Raw genomic sequence first — 15,231 nt, forward strand, 5'->3', positions numbered from 1 at the left:
GGAAGGAAGGAAGGAAGGAAGGAAGGAAGGAAGGAAGGAAGGAAGGAAGGAAGGAAGGGGAATACAGTGCTAGGCAATGGGAGTTAAGTGACTTGCCCAGGGTCACACAGCTGGGGAATAACATATTACCAAAGTAGAATGTAGGATTATTCAGAAGTGTAAATAAAAATTTCAAAGAGAAATTTTCAAAGGTAAATGGGAACAGTTAGAGACTTGAGGAAGGAGGAACTTCATTTTTCCTTTGAACGGATCTCATTCACTGCCTGTGTCTCAGACTCTGCCTCTGTCACTGTCTCTGCCTTTGTCTATTTCAGTTTCTGCCTGTCAGTCAGTCTCAGTGTCTGTCTGTCTCAATCTCTCTCTCTCTCTCCTCCATCCCTCCCTCTTCAAATTACATCTTCTCACTAAAACAGAAAGAACCAAAAGTTCAGAGCTGGAAGGGATTTTAGAGGTCATCAAGTTCCATTCCCTTATCTTACAAATGAGGTTACTGAGCCCAAAAGAGGTTAACCAAGATCACATAAGCAGTAGGTGGAAGAATCAGGATTTCAACTTAAGACTCTAAGCTAAATGCTTGACTTAAGCATTCTTTTAAGTGTAACATACTAATATTTTATATTCTATATGGAAAAAAGTCTGGCTTCTTAAAAATAAGTCACATCATTTAGTGTCTTTATAATATTCATAATTTTAGTATTGATGAGTTAACAGGTTACTACAAAAAATTCCTGATGGAATAGACCTACTCCTAGAACAATGAGGTCTGGCAGGTAAACTTTCAACTTGTCTGGTTCAGAACCAAATTGTCCTATTCTTCTACCCTTCTTTTTGCCAACTCTAGCTCTCTCTATATGTTATTTTCTTCCATTAGAATAGGAGAGCAGGCACAATCTTGCTTTTATCTTTATATCTTTATTGTTTGACATAGTATTTGGCAAATGTTAAATGCTTAATAAATGTATTTTTTAAAAAAATTCATATAGTCATAAAATCAAGTCAAAATTCTCACAAAGTCAACAAAACAAACTCAAAGCATGAGAGGAAATACTCATAGACAATAATTAGTTTACAGGGGATAAGAACATTTATAAAACAAAGAACTTGCAAAATATACTGACATTTCACTTCAATTTAAAAGCTTCCAATTAACCTATCTTAAAATTTATAGATTTCTTAATACCCATAGTAATACTGATTTAAACTAAACTATGGATTATATATCATATGAAAATAACTGACAAGAAAAACAATATTCTCCTGAATGAGTTGTCATTATGACTATATAAGCTCAGCACCTCATGCTTATAACTCTGGTTTGTCCAGTGTTATGGTAGGAGATCATTTGCTCTGGTTGGCCTAATAACAAATAGGAAAAGTTTGGAATAAAATCATAGTAAAGGCATGTGTGTGTGTGTGTGTGTGTGTGTGTGTGTGTGTGTGTTTGTATCTGTGTTTCTGAGGACCAGCCTTGCTAATTTCAGAGAAGCTTATCAGCAAATATTTGGCACCTGCCTCAACAAAACATGAGAAGGGTTGTGTGGTATAGTGGCATTGCTAAATTTTGATCAAAAAAAATCTCACTATGAAATTTAGTACCAGTGTGACCTTGGGCAAATCAATATGCATCCCTGTTCCTCATTTTCCTCAACCCTTACATAAAGAAGTTGGGTTGGAAGACTTCTAAAGGAGGTCCTCTTCCTGCCTAGTTCTAAGAAACTCATCATTTTGAACTCCAAATTCATGTTGTTATGAAAATTACCTTCTCAGGTGAATAGAAGGAAATATTCCTTGGAATAGATGAATGGAAATATTGATGTCCTTAGAGTGAATCCAAAAACATGGTTGGGTTGGGAGACTTTATTTATAAAAGTGGAATTCAGACAAATTTTACATATATCTAAATATCACAAAAAAGCATCCTTAGTTTATTGATATATATTTCTTGAACTGTAAAGTCCTCAGATATTAATTAGTTATCATTAATAATTACTTCTTTATATTAAGTGAAAAATCAAATAACTAAAAACCAAGTTAGTGCTTAGTCTCTTTAGCTTAACTAAAGTCCTTTTTAGAGATGGTATAATACTATATTTTTAATAAGATTTTAAAATATTGTGGTAAACAAACTTAAACTTCTAAAGAAAATGCAAGTCTTACCGCACATATTCTTCCCACTCTTGTGTAAATTGTGTGCGCATTATTTTCAGACTCTAGTGCCTTTTCAGTAAAGAAGAAATACACTTTGTTGTCATCCCGGTCTTCATTGTCCGGAATCATATAAGAGCCTACAAACTTAGGTTCTTTAGAAAAGCAAAAAAAGAGTGACTTCATTAAATCTCTAAAAATTTTATTCAAAATCTCACTTACCAATAAATAATAATAGTAAAAATACTGATAGACTGATCATTTTATTGTGAAAGATTTCTAAGTATATAGATTTTTATATTCCATTTATAAATTTATAAAAACAACTACTCTCAGAAGTAAGTCATTCTGAAATATTACAGAAGAAATAAAAGATCTCTAGTTGAGTGAGTGGAGGTGTGAATAAGAACACAAAATCAAGAATTATGAATACACACTACAGGTGTGAATTATGAATAAGAAATATACACATTGAGAAAATAGGTAGTATTATTCATTACATTTAATAAAATTTGACTTTAATGTACTGAAAGAATTTTTTGCTATAATAAAACATCATTTTCCCTTAGATGATCATAACATTTCCCCAGTTGATCACATGAAGGAAGAGTTTCGTTTTAAACTTAAAAATGTATAGGGTACTGAGAATCTTACAATCTGAAGTATTTGTGAGATATTTTTTCTTTAAATGGAGTACTTTGATAATTGAACCTTTTAATATCAGCAGAAATTTAAAAAAATATAATGGTTTATAAAACTACCTCTGCAAATTGACTTTTTCTTATTAAATGTAAAATATAATTTCATATGATAATATATGAAGATATCCATGATTTAGACATAAATGTTATATCTAAAATTTTTAAAGATATTTCCTAGAATGTCATTAATTTCTAAAATGTAAGATGACTTCATAAAATTATATCTTTGATGCCAAATATATAGTCACTTGAGAAGAGGAAAACACACTGATGGCTTAATAGAGACAAAACATCTTACTGAATAGCTGTTTCCTTGTTTGTCTGTTTTTGCATTTTAACTCATTGCCTTAGTGTCTTTTGAATATTGTCTTACATTATAAATTTTGGTGATAATAAACTTGCTAAAGTATCTATAACAGCTTATTTAAAGAATCAAGATATACAGATATAATGCATGACATTATGTATAAATATGACCTACATGAATGGAAATTTTATCACATTAAGAAAATTTATTTTATTTTATTTTTAAAAATCACGATATATAGATTATTCATGAAATAATGTAAGTTATAAAAGGTCAGAACATATCTTTATATGTATATATACACATATTTAGAAGTTATATATGTAAATAGAGGTAGAGCTAGAGATGACCTAGATATAGCTATGGAAGTATGTACATATACATATATATGAATGTTGCATAGAATCAGATTTAATCTTGATTTAAAGAAAAATTTCCTAGTAACTTAGGCTTTTCATAGGCAGAATAGGCTGCTTTTGTAGGTAGTAGCAATCACCATTAGTCTCAAACACTGAATGGATGAATATCTGTCTATTTTGCAGAAGGGCTTCTTTCTCACTTATGAGTTTAGCAAGATGACCTCTGAGTTTTTTTTTATTCAGAGTTTTTGAGCTCCTAAAATACTAATAGTATTCAGAAAATTGCTAGAGAGAATATTTGAAAGTATATTAAAATTTTAAAGTACTACTCTAAAAAAAGTGTAGATTTGTATTAAAAAAAACCTATTTCAGAGATCTTAAATGTTATTCCTTGAGTTTGTTTTGGCAGGCATACTGCTAGATATTTTATTTTGTCTTTCATTATTTTAAACGGGCTATCTATTACTAACTCTTCTTGTGGGCGTTTTGGCTTTGTTGGTGATATATGTGAATACTAATGACTTGTGTGGGCTTATATTGTTTCCTTCTACTTTGCTAAAATTATTGATAGTTTCACCTTACTAGTTGAATCTCTAGGATTATTGTATATACCATCATATCATCTGTGAAAAGAGACAGTATATTACCCTTTTACCCATTCTTTCTAATAAGTATTGCTGGCATTTCTAACATAAATAATACTAATGATAATAGCCATTCTGGTTTCACTCCTGATTTGATAGGAAAGTTTTCTAACTTGTTTCCATTAAATGTTTGTTGATGCTTTTAGATATATATTACTTATCATTCTAAGGAAAAATATGTGGTTTTTATGCCAGATAGCAACCTTTTTTTACCCCATTAAAATAGTATCTTCATTTGTACCTTTTAGCAGACGCTCATCATCATGTTCAGTTCGAATATGGGCCAAACGCCCCAAGCTGCGAAAAACAGCTGCATCTCTCCCCCAGTAGTCACTGTAGAGTCCTGCAAACAGCTCACTACCTACATGAAAAGAAAAGTTAAAAGCAAGTTAATATACTCACATTACTTAGCAGATAATATACTATATGTTATGAAAATAATTCTTCCATAACACAATTCTCATGTATATAATTAATATAATATGTAATAATAGTATTATAACATAATACAAATAATATATTATATAATAATATAATGAAAACTAAAAATAGCAAAGATATAATAGATATAGATATGCACATACACATGCATGTATATATACAAGCACACATGCATACACACATATTATGAGTGTACATATGTATGTGAAAAATCCATGAGTGGATATATGTGCGTCTGTCTACCTATCTCTATCTTTCTATCTGAATATATAATATATAAATTATTTGTGCATATCTATGTAATATGATTAGGTAGAAAAATAGATAGGAAAGAGATATTCATACTAGCAGCTCTTTTGAAATCTTTTTAGGTTAAGGACATGAAATAATTTTGTATAGTCCCGGATATGTGTATGATCACACATGTATAAATATATACACATATGTAACTATAATGCTCTATATAATTATTACTATTAGCAGTGGTATTGTATGTTTTTTATCTTTCTTTAATGAGATTCAGATAGAAAATGTCCTGAGGGAAGTTTTTATTATTTATTATTATTGTTGCTATTTCTATTTCACTATAAGTGGTTATAAAGTATTCATACTAGTCTCTCTTTTTCAGCCTTTTAATGTTAAGAAATGAAACAATATTGCATGATCTTGGATAATGGTCCTGCTGGGGGATTAAAGGTGATTGATCTCATTAGATTTATTGTCTAACTCGCATGTTTCAGAAGTTTTGTTGTTTAGCTATGCAAGTGAAGCTAGGAAGAGATAATTTAAGATTTTAAAATTGTTTTTGTTAATTTTATAGGTGAGAATTGGCACTATATATATTCTATTTGCTTTATGAATGAGAATGAACAATTTTGCAAATGTTTGTTTCTTCTCTTGTGTTCTTTTTATTATACAAGGTCAAATATCCTTTTCAATTTGATTATTACCTTTACATATTGGTAGTCAGGAAATTCTTGATTTCAGATTTAATTAGGTAATATTTTCCCCATTGAAAAGAGATTTAGACTTTGAAGGGACCTTGGAGGTCATCTAATTTTACTCTTCACTTTATAGATAACTAAAGCTTACAGTTTAAGTGATTTTATAATACCAAAGAAGGAATTATTAATAATGATGAGATTCAAAGACAGTGATTTCAACTTTAAATGCAGCACTCTTTCCACTGAATAATGATACCTAGAGATCTTTCTACCAAGAGTCTCCTTCTCTCCCTCCCTCCTTCTCTCCCCACCCTCCCTTCCTCCTTTCCTTACTCCCTTCTTCCCTCCCTCCCTTCCTTTTTTCCTTCCTTCTTTCCTTCCTTCCTTCCTTCCTTCCTTCCTTCCTTCCTCTCTTTCTTTTTCTGTTTTTTTCTCTCTCATTTTCTTTCTTTCTTTTTCTACATATTTTTTCTTTCTTTTATCTTGGCTATATTGCTATCCTTTGTTTTTTAGTCAGTCTATGCCAGTGGTTCCCAAACTTTTTTGGCCTACCACCCCCTTTCCAGAAAAAAATATTACTTAGCCCCCTGGAAATTAATTTTTAAAAATTTTAATAGAAATTAATAGGAAAGATAAATGCACCTATGGCCATCACCACTCCCCTGGATCGCTGCAGTCAGCGGTAGCACTCACTTTGGGAATCACTGGTCTATGCATATTTATTTGACTATTGTCTGGTCCTTGGGTTAATGCTAGAAATAGAAAAAAGGGAAAAATAGTATGTATCTTAAGAATCTCATAATCTAATGAAGGAGATCAGAAAGAAACATACAAAGTAGATCAGAGGTTATCTAGAAAGGGAGGCAATAACATATGGGAAGACCTAGAAAGGCTTCCAGTAGGTGATGTGTGAGCTGAGGAAATTAATGTTGGTGACTTAAGAGGTGGCAGTAAAGACGAAGAGCATTTTAATAATGGGAGGCAATCAGTGCAAAAGCCTATAGATGGGAATTATATCAGAGAAAGTCATTCAGTCAGTCATTAAACATTTATTAAGGCCTACTATGTGGCAGGTAACGTGCTAAATGCTATTGATATAAAGAGGCAAAAATAGTCCCTGTTCTCCAAGATCTCACAGCCTAATAGGGGAAATAAGAAGGAAACCAATACATAGAAATAAGTTTTACATAGGAAAAGTAGGATATGCTTAAGAATATAGAAGCTAAGCTTTCAGTAGGGCCTTGAAGGAACCTGGAGAAGTCAGGAGGTGGTGATGAGAAGAGAGAGCTATACAGGCATGGAGTACAGCCAGAGAAAATGCCCAGAGGTAAGATACAGGGTGTATTGTTTGTGGACAGCAAGGAGACCAGTATCATTTGATTGAAATGTACACAATAGAGAATAAGGTCTAAGAAGCCTGGGAAATTTGGGGTTAGGGGCAAGTATATGAAGCACTCTGAAAACTAAAAATTCTGTATTTGATCCTGAAGATAAAATCAGGTCCCTAGTTTATTGATTAGGGGGATGACATGGTGAGATCTGTACTTACGGAAAAAAAAACTCTTTAAAGAATAAATATAGGACAGCCTGGATTGGGGAGGGACTTGAGGAAGTAGTCTGAACTATCACAATGAAGAAGGGTTTGAATTGGAGAGATAATGCAAAGGTTAAATGGATAAGCCTCCTTGGCAACAGATTGGACATAGGGGATAGTGGATATAGTGAGGAGTCAAAGATGACAACTAGGTTTTGAGCCCAGCGTAATGGATGGGTGGTGGTGCCTTTGAAAGTAAAGAAAAATTGGGGAGTAGGGAGGGCTTAGGGGAAAAGTATTTATTTCATTTTTGGATATGTCTAAGATCTAATGGGCATCCATTTAGAGATTTTTTTTAAACCCTTGTACTTTGGTGTATTGTCTCATAGGTGGAAGATTGGTAAGGGTGGGCAATGGGGGTCAAGTGACTTGCCCAGGGTCACACAGCTGGGAAGTGGCTGAGGCCGGGTTTGAACCTAGGACCTCCTGTCTCTAGGCCTGACTCTCACTCCACTGAGCTACCCAGCTGCCCCCTATTTAGAGATTTCTAAAGGCATTTGGAAAAAGGTCAGTGCAAACTAGATAGATTTAACAATCATGAGCATATTGACGAAAACTAAATTTGTGGGAGTTGATAAAAATCACCAAGTGAAATAGAATTGAAAAGAGCAAAGCACTATGGGCCATTCATGGTAAAGGTTACAACCAGCCTGAGGATTCGGCAAAGAAAATAGGAGTATTATGATCAGTAAGAAGAGAAGGAGAGGAACAGCAATAAAGTAAGTATGTATGGATCATAAAAATATGTGGAAATGGGTAAAGAGTAAGATTGAAAAAGTAAGAATAAATCTGGTTTTTAAGACCTTTAAAATATAGATATCTGGTATAAATATTTCATATTTTAAAATATTTGGACATTTACATTTTTAAATTCCATGATCAATATTATTTAATTTAATTTTGGTTATCTTACAAAGTTTGTCTTTAAATTTTTTAATATAAAAAGCTTGGTCTGGAATACTTTTAAAGCATAAAAACACATGGCTTGTAGACCTTACATCCTAGAAAAAACATTTGTATATAAAATTATAAAATACAATGTAATAGTCAACTATATAGTTTGTTGACTGAACAAAATACTTAATTCCAGAAAAGAGATTGCCTTTTAAACTAAAATGTTCTTTCTTAACCACTAGATGGCAATCCTACGATATCAAATACAAATCCAATTCAAGTTACACATTAGAACAAAAGGAGAACAAAAAACAACCAAAAAAAAAAAACCCAACCCCAAAACCTTCTGATCCTCTGACCAATATATATGTGAACAGATATATACTTCATTTTTCTCCATTTTTCACATCAAAAATGGTTTATGAACAATTCATATAATCTGGAGTATGGATTTTGCATCAAAGTACAGGTGTTAAAAATCCATTTGCCATTTAAACTATACCAAATGTGCTTCTTTGGGGGAAAAAAATCAGCTTTCTCCCAGAAGGGAAAAATTCTGCTTTCATGTCATGTTATGAGAGGGAAAAAAGTTGATGTAATAGACAATCCAGATTTTGAAAATCTGTGTGTGTGTGTGTGTGTGTGTGTGTGAAAGAGAGAGAGAGAGAGAGAGAGAGAGAGACAAAGAGACAGAGATAAAGAGACAAAGACAAACAGAGACAGAGAGAACTCCCAGGATCAATAAAATGAATGAAAATGAACAAATTAGAGGAAAGCTTTAGGCACTAAAATAGTGACTTAATAGAATTTAAATGAGGATGAATATGCTATACTTAACTTCTTACAATGATCCAAGTTCATAAATTTTGTTTTGTGAAACCAAGTTCATGAATCTTCTGATATGGAAACACATTAATATCACATAATAACCACATATAAATATATTCATATATTTATATATATGTATATACACATACATAAATTTTGTTTGAAAATTTCTCTTTCTAAAAATTATTAGCAGAAAGGCCTAGAATATGCACTACCATTTTGTAAAAAATATTCTTGGTATTATAATAATGCAAAAAAATTCTCACATCTGGATAAGCCCCCAATGATTTTTTTTGGCAGGGATAAAGCACTCCAATTTCTTTATAACATGTAAGGAGCAAAACTAATATTTTGTCAATCTTACTAAATAAAATATATGCAACAAACAAATTTAATCTGAGTGATATGAGCAACTTATATGATTCTTTGTGTTATACTTTATTTTTCAAGGTTGTTTCTCATGAAAGTTTTAGGTAATTCATAGTAATTATAAATTACAATATTTTCTGATAAAAGGGAATTCATTCAGATCATTTTGATTGTCAAATGTCATTTGGACGATATATACTGTTCTAAGGAATAAGTGACATTAGATTTTAATGTTTGTTTAGTAGAAATAACTGAAATGGGAATTAAGGTTCTGCCCCTGCCATTATGTCATTATATTAATTACCTTTAATTATAGGATCAATACTAAATATTGATTCCAAGGGAGAAAAACAATAAGGACTAGGCAATTGGGGTTAAGTGACTTGCCCAGTGTAACTCAACTAGGAAGTGTAGAAGGACAAATTTGAACAAAGAATTCCTCTGCCTAGGCCTGGCAGTCAATCCACTATGCCATCTAGCTGTCTCTGAGTGTTTTTTTTTTAAATACAATTAATTGATAAATTCCACAAATGTATATTTTATTTTTCATGAAGTAAGTTTTATAAAATATAAATCAAATATAAAAGTATAGGTTATATATGAGACAGTTAAGCATGGTGGATAGAAATGGATAGATGATTGGACTGAAAGGCAGGAAGAACTTGTTTCAAGTCATTTCTTTGACACATACTGGATGTATGAGACTTTTAAAAATCCTATCTCTTGACTGTTTCTTTCTCATCTTGTAATTTTACATTTGATTTTTATTTAGTCAAAGAATAGTCTTTTAGCATCTACCACTGCTAAGGGGTTGCTAAGATGCTAAGCATCTTCCTTGGAAGATGACTCTGAGGGCTAGGCTAATTATTTGGAGAGTACTGCCACTCTCATAGTTCTTGCACCTATATACCTGTTGTTGGCAGCTCGTTAGAAGTTGTTGCTGGTTGTATTTAAGGTGAGCTTCCTCTCCATAATGATTTCTACCTTAATATTGGCTGTAGTGGCTGGAAAGGGGCAGGGGTCAGCAAGGTATGGCTCTCAAGCCATATCTGGCTCCACCTCCCAATTGGCCAGTCAGAGCAGAGCCCCAGGATGTGCCCCGGGGGCCCTTCAGCCCCCGCCCCATATTCCAGTGCCTTCTGACTCCATCCTTCTCCTTCCGCAGGCGTTTATGGCTCTCACGGCCAAAAAGGTTGCCAGCCATTGTCTTAGGGCATAAAGTTTACTGTTCTTTCTAAGCCTCTTGTGTTAGGTCCTTGGCTATCTTCATCAATGTCTGGTAGTAGTTTGACTTGCATGACATACAATTCCTCCTGTATCTCTCTCAAGGGTCCCTTGTTGCTTCTGTGAGATTGTTTTGTAAATGTGCATAATAAAAGACAAGGATGGCCAGAAAGAATCACTGACAAGCAGAGCAGATTTTAAAGAAACATCTTGAATATGTTTTAACCTTTTGAAAACAAAAGGAAGCCATATATAATAGAGTTATACAGTTTTATGTACAACCTTCTGTTCTAGTATATTGATGGAAGTGCTCATTTCAGTTAATGTTTAAGTTTAGAATTTAAAAAATAGGAAAAGTGAAGTAGTATAAAAACTCTCTATCACAAAAGTTACCATGCAGAAAATGCATATTAAGATTGGTAATGTAAAAGTGTTATTGTTCTAAATATGTTCTTGCCATTAAATTGCCATATCAAGATGCCTGTCAGATTCTTAGCTTTCTCCTTCATAGCTTATGAAACTGGCTTGAAGAAGAACAAGGAATTGTAAATATTGCCTTTATCTAGTATTATCTATCATCGATGGTTCAGATTGACCTACAGATTCAAGCTCACAGTTTTCAGTTTCTATGTTCCTTTAGTTTATATTAAAATGTTACACTTAGCAAGTCCATTATCTGAGTTGTTATTATCTCAGATTTCTCTAGGAACAGTCAATAATATAGTGATTCATCTATAATAGTGACACAATGTCAAATACATGAATGTTTCTTTGAACATTCTAGATTTAAAAATAGTTGGAATTTTGAGTAAAGTTAATTTTAAAAAAATCATCAACTTCTCATTTTCAATTTCATGAGTAAACATAATAGTGACATAGAAAGTTTACTAAATAGCATTATATGTTTTGGTATATCATATATTTTCACCAAAGAAGAGTGAAAATGAAGTAATTTGCCCCTGATTTTACATAAGTGATGTCAAATACTGATTCATGCATTCAAAATTTTTAAAATTTGTCAGGAAATTGAAAAGAGGATTATATTTTCAATTGAACTGATCAATTTATTGTGAAATTGCCCCCCAGGTGATATGAAGATAGACCAAGAATACCATAAAATGGCTAAGTAGTAGTACTATTAGATGGGTGTGGAGATGGTTGAATGATGGGACTATAAAAGTAATTACATATATACTGATGCCAATGTGGAATTCCTGGGGGTATGTTTTTTTTTTTGCTTTAATGCACTATATTCATGTTAATCCTGATATCATCACTGAGATAGGTCTTCTGGATAGTGCCCCAGAGATCTATGATGAATCTTAGTTGTCAATGACTTAGACAAACACACTGCCAACATAATTTTAATTTTTAAAATACATAAGTTGGGGCCTATATATAACATGTTGAATTAAAGGATCAGGATCCAAAAGGATGTCAGGCTGGAATGATGAACAAAATCTAATAAGAAGATATTTGGTAGTTATAGAAGTTAAAAGCCTATACTTTAACTAAATAAAAATCAAGTATGCAATTGCAAGATGGGAAAAACGTCAGTTAGGAAAAAGTTAGTATTTTTAAAATCTAAAAAATAAGATAAAACAATACAAGTTTTGTAGATATCCATAATGGTTAGAACAAGGGAAGTAATTCCACCAATTATGAATTTTTTTAAACCCTTAACTTCTGTGTATTGGCTCCTAGGTGGAAGAGTGGTAAGGGTGGGCAATGGGGTTCAAGTGACTTGCCCAGGGTCACAGACCTGGGAAGTGTCTGAGGCCAGATTTGAACCTAGGACCTCCCATCTCTAGGCCAGACTCTTAATCCACTGAGCTACCCAGCTGCCCTTTTTTTTAAATTTATTTAAAATTTATTTATTTTTTAAACCCTTACCTTCCATCTTGGAGTCAATACTGAGTATTGGCTCCAAGGCAGAAGAATGGTAAGGGTAGGCAATGAGGGTCAAGTGACTTGCCCAGGGTCACACAGCTGGGAAGTGTCTGAGCTCAGATTTGAACCTAGGACCTCCCATCTCTAGGCCTGGCTCTCAATCCACTGAGCTACCCAGCTGCCCCCAATTATGATTTTTTAATAAATAAGATTTGTTTGATTTTTCAATAGTCATCCTGATAAACGACTCTAAATTTGATAAGATACCTAGTCATTAATTTTGACAATTTAATGGATGATAATTATATAGTCAAGGATTCAAAATATGTTCCCATGATGGCAAGCTTTTAAAAAAATTAAAAAAAATATTAATATAGCATTTTAAGGTCAGAAATCAAAATTTCTTTGGAATTAACAGTATCTTAAAATTAAAAGGTATTTTCTAAAGAGTTGTTTTTAAAATGGAAACAATAACGTCTTAACATATGCATTAAAATGCCATGAGAGTTTATAGAACTTATCAGTCTGTTAATGGAATGTATAACTTGTAATCAAGTTCTCCAGGTTGATTATGTAGCATTTAATTACCTTGGGGGGAAAGGATACAGTAGTTTTTCACTGACATCTCATCTTCCTGAGTTTCACTCAAGTATTTTTCTTAGCTATGTTATGTGTTTCTATTTTAAACCTTAGCAGGTTTTAAAAACACCAAATAATTTCATATTTTGGAATAAAACATTATGCAGGCGAAAGGATGAATAAGAGTAAGTCTGTGTCCTTTATGATTGGAATCACATAACCATTTAAAATTACTTCTCATTAGCTGGACAAGTCTGATGAGCATCTATTATATACATTATGTTGCACAGAAAAAGAAATGAATTTGAGAGGGTGGAGATGGATAAGAAGGCAACAACATTACTTCCAACATCCTAGTTCACACTTTCACTATTTGTAATGGGTGGTAAGGAAGATTGGGAGAGTGTGTGGTTTTTCTGCTTTGGCAGATGACTAGTGATAGCTATCGCATGAGGAAGGTGGTTTCTGAGGTATGAAAGAGAAAGATGTATTTCTAAATCTAACTATCTTACATTGAATGGCACAATCCAACCTCCTATGGTTTTCTTTGTGGCTCATAAAAGGCAATTCAACTTTCATGGTCAAGATGTGTTTCCTATGGGAATGAGAGATCACGAGAGATTATAGACTATACCACTTTTAAAGAGCTTTAGAAAACTGTAAGTAAAAACTCTGGAGAGCTTCTTTGGGGTGAGGGGTCTGTGCCAGAAACTACAGAGAGTCTGTAGACAAGAATTCTGCAAAATGCTAAAGAGAAACAGAACTCAGTAAGCAGCACATCAATTTCTTAGGGGACAAGGAATTCAGACTTTTTAAAGTCAAAGATCCCTTAAAAGTTTATGGTCATACAAATTAAAAGAAATATACTCAGAGACTGAAATATTTACACTTCTAATGACATGAAGGTCAGCACTGAGAATTGGGGGTGGGTGGGAGTTATATATTAGCTGCAGAAGATAGAAAATGTATTCATTATATATGTATGCATGCATGTATGTATGTATGCATGAATGTATGTATGTATGATTTAGGAGGCCTGAGGAGTAGGGACAGAAAACCAACCTTTGATTCAGGTTACCCTGGGAAGTCTCATCTGCCATACACTGGTTTTGTGACTAAATCAAGCCATTTCACTTATAGTCTAGGTAACCTTCTAAATTTCTAAATTGTTGAAAAAATTACCTGCTTTGAAAAGGTGTGTTTTTTCACATTAGGATTGTCTATACCAATGAATGAAGAGATATTGATTTTTAGGTGATTTGGGAAATTAATTGATGATTCCCCTTAAATTTGAACATAGTCCCCAAAGTACTCCTAATTTGTGACAGTGTCAAAAGAAGAGATCATATGATCTGTAGGGTTTTCTATCATATGAATATGAAAGATCACTGCATGTATAGGTAGAGAATCTAACTTTAAATCCTACTAGTTTTTATATTCAGCACCTATGTGACTTCTTAGTCTTTCTAGACTTAAGTGTAGAGGTATAAATGTCTGTAAGATCATATTCCCTTCAAGGCCTATGAATTTATATTCTATGAAAATGTTTAGTCAACGTTCAAAATCTTATATAATAATGAAGATGTTTCTAACCAAGGCTGGAGAAAATCACAAGGAAAAAAGTGAAACATCAAAAAAGAGTTGGCAATTTATGTGCAAAATATCAAAATGCACATGAGAACATTTTCATTTCCCCTAAAGGAATGACATAATTCATGTTGGCACACTACTGGCACCTGGAGAATGGTAACGGTGAAATTACAAGTGGAACTGAATCAGAAAGAAATTTGGACAGCATAGTTGTGAACAAAGCTCTGAAAGAACATATCCTTTTTGCAAAACATTTGTGACTCTTTCCTAACATAAGTCAAAATTTTTCTAGGCAGGAAAATAACAATTGGGATAGTTTCTCTTAAGGGCAATGTCTTACATTTAAATAGCAGTTCAAAGTTTACAAAATGCTTTCAGGTCTTTTACATGACTTTTTACACAGACTATTGTATGGCACAGAGTATTTAAAACCATTAAGCACCTCTTATTTTGTACTTCTGGTCATTTTCACTTTTTTGAATATCATGATATTCCATGAGTCACAGCCATAGGACATAACCTATGAAAAATTCTTCCAGTTCCCTCCTCTTTTCAAGAGAGATACTCTCGATGTGTAGATTTATGTGTGCATGTGTATGTGTAAAGATTTTATATAGATTAAAAAGTAGGTGGTATGTACTTGCTGATTTATTTCTTGGTCACCTTTTCAGCATGTAACAAAATTGTTCATGATTTCTTTCTAATATTTTGAATAGCTTCTT

The 15,231-nt window shown here is 32.8% G+C and overlaps 1 protein-coding gene across 1 annotated transcript in view; it reads right to left on the reverse strand.

Moving 5' to 3' along the window:
- Positions 1–15,231, reverse strand: part of SEMA3E (semaphorin 3E) — a 385,477-nt gene that overhangs the window by 57,357 nt on the left and 312,889 nt on the right. Inside the window, exons 12-13 of the mRNA XM_044679056.1 lie at positions 4,398–4,517; positions 2,158–2,300 (exon numbers count right to left, since the gene is read on the reverse strand). Coding sequence (XP_044534991.1) covers positions 2,158–2,300; positions 4,398–4,517 — 263 coding nt within the window. The remainder of the gene's footprint in view (positions 1–2,157; positions 2,301–4,397; positions 4,518–15,231) is intronic.

The sequence above is a fragment of the Gracilinanus agilis genome, chromosome 5 (genome assembly GCF_016433145.1).
Source record: "Gracilinanus agilis isolate LMUSP501 chromosome 5, AgileGrace, whole genome shotgun sequence".
In the NCBI taxonomy this organism is placed as follows: Eukaryota; Metazoa; Chordata; class Mammalia; order Didelphimorphia; family Didelphidae; genus Gracilinanus; species Gracilinanus agilis.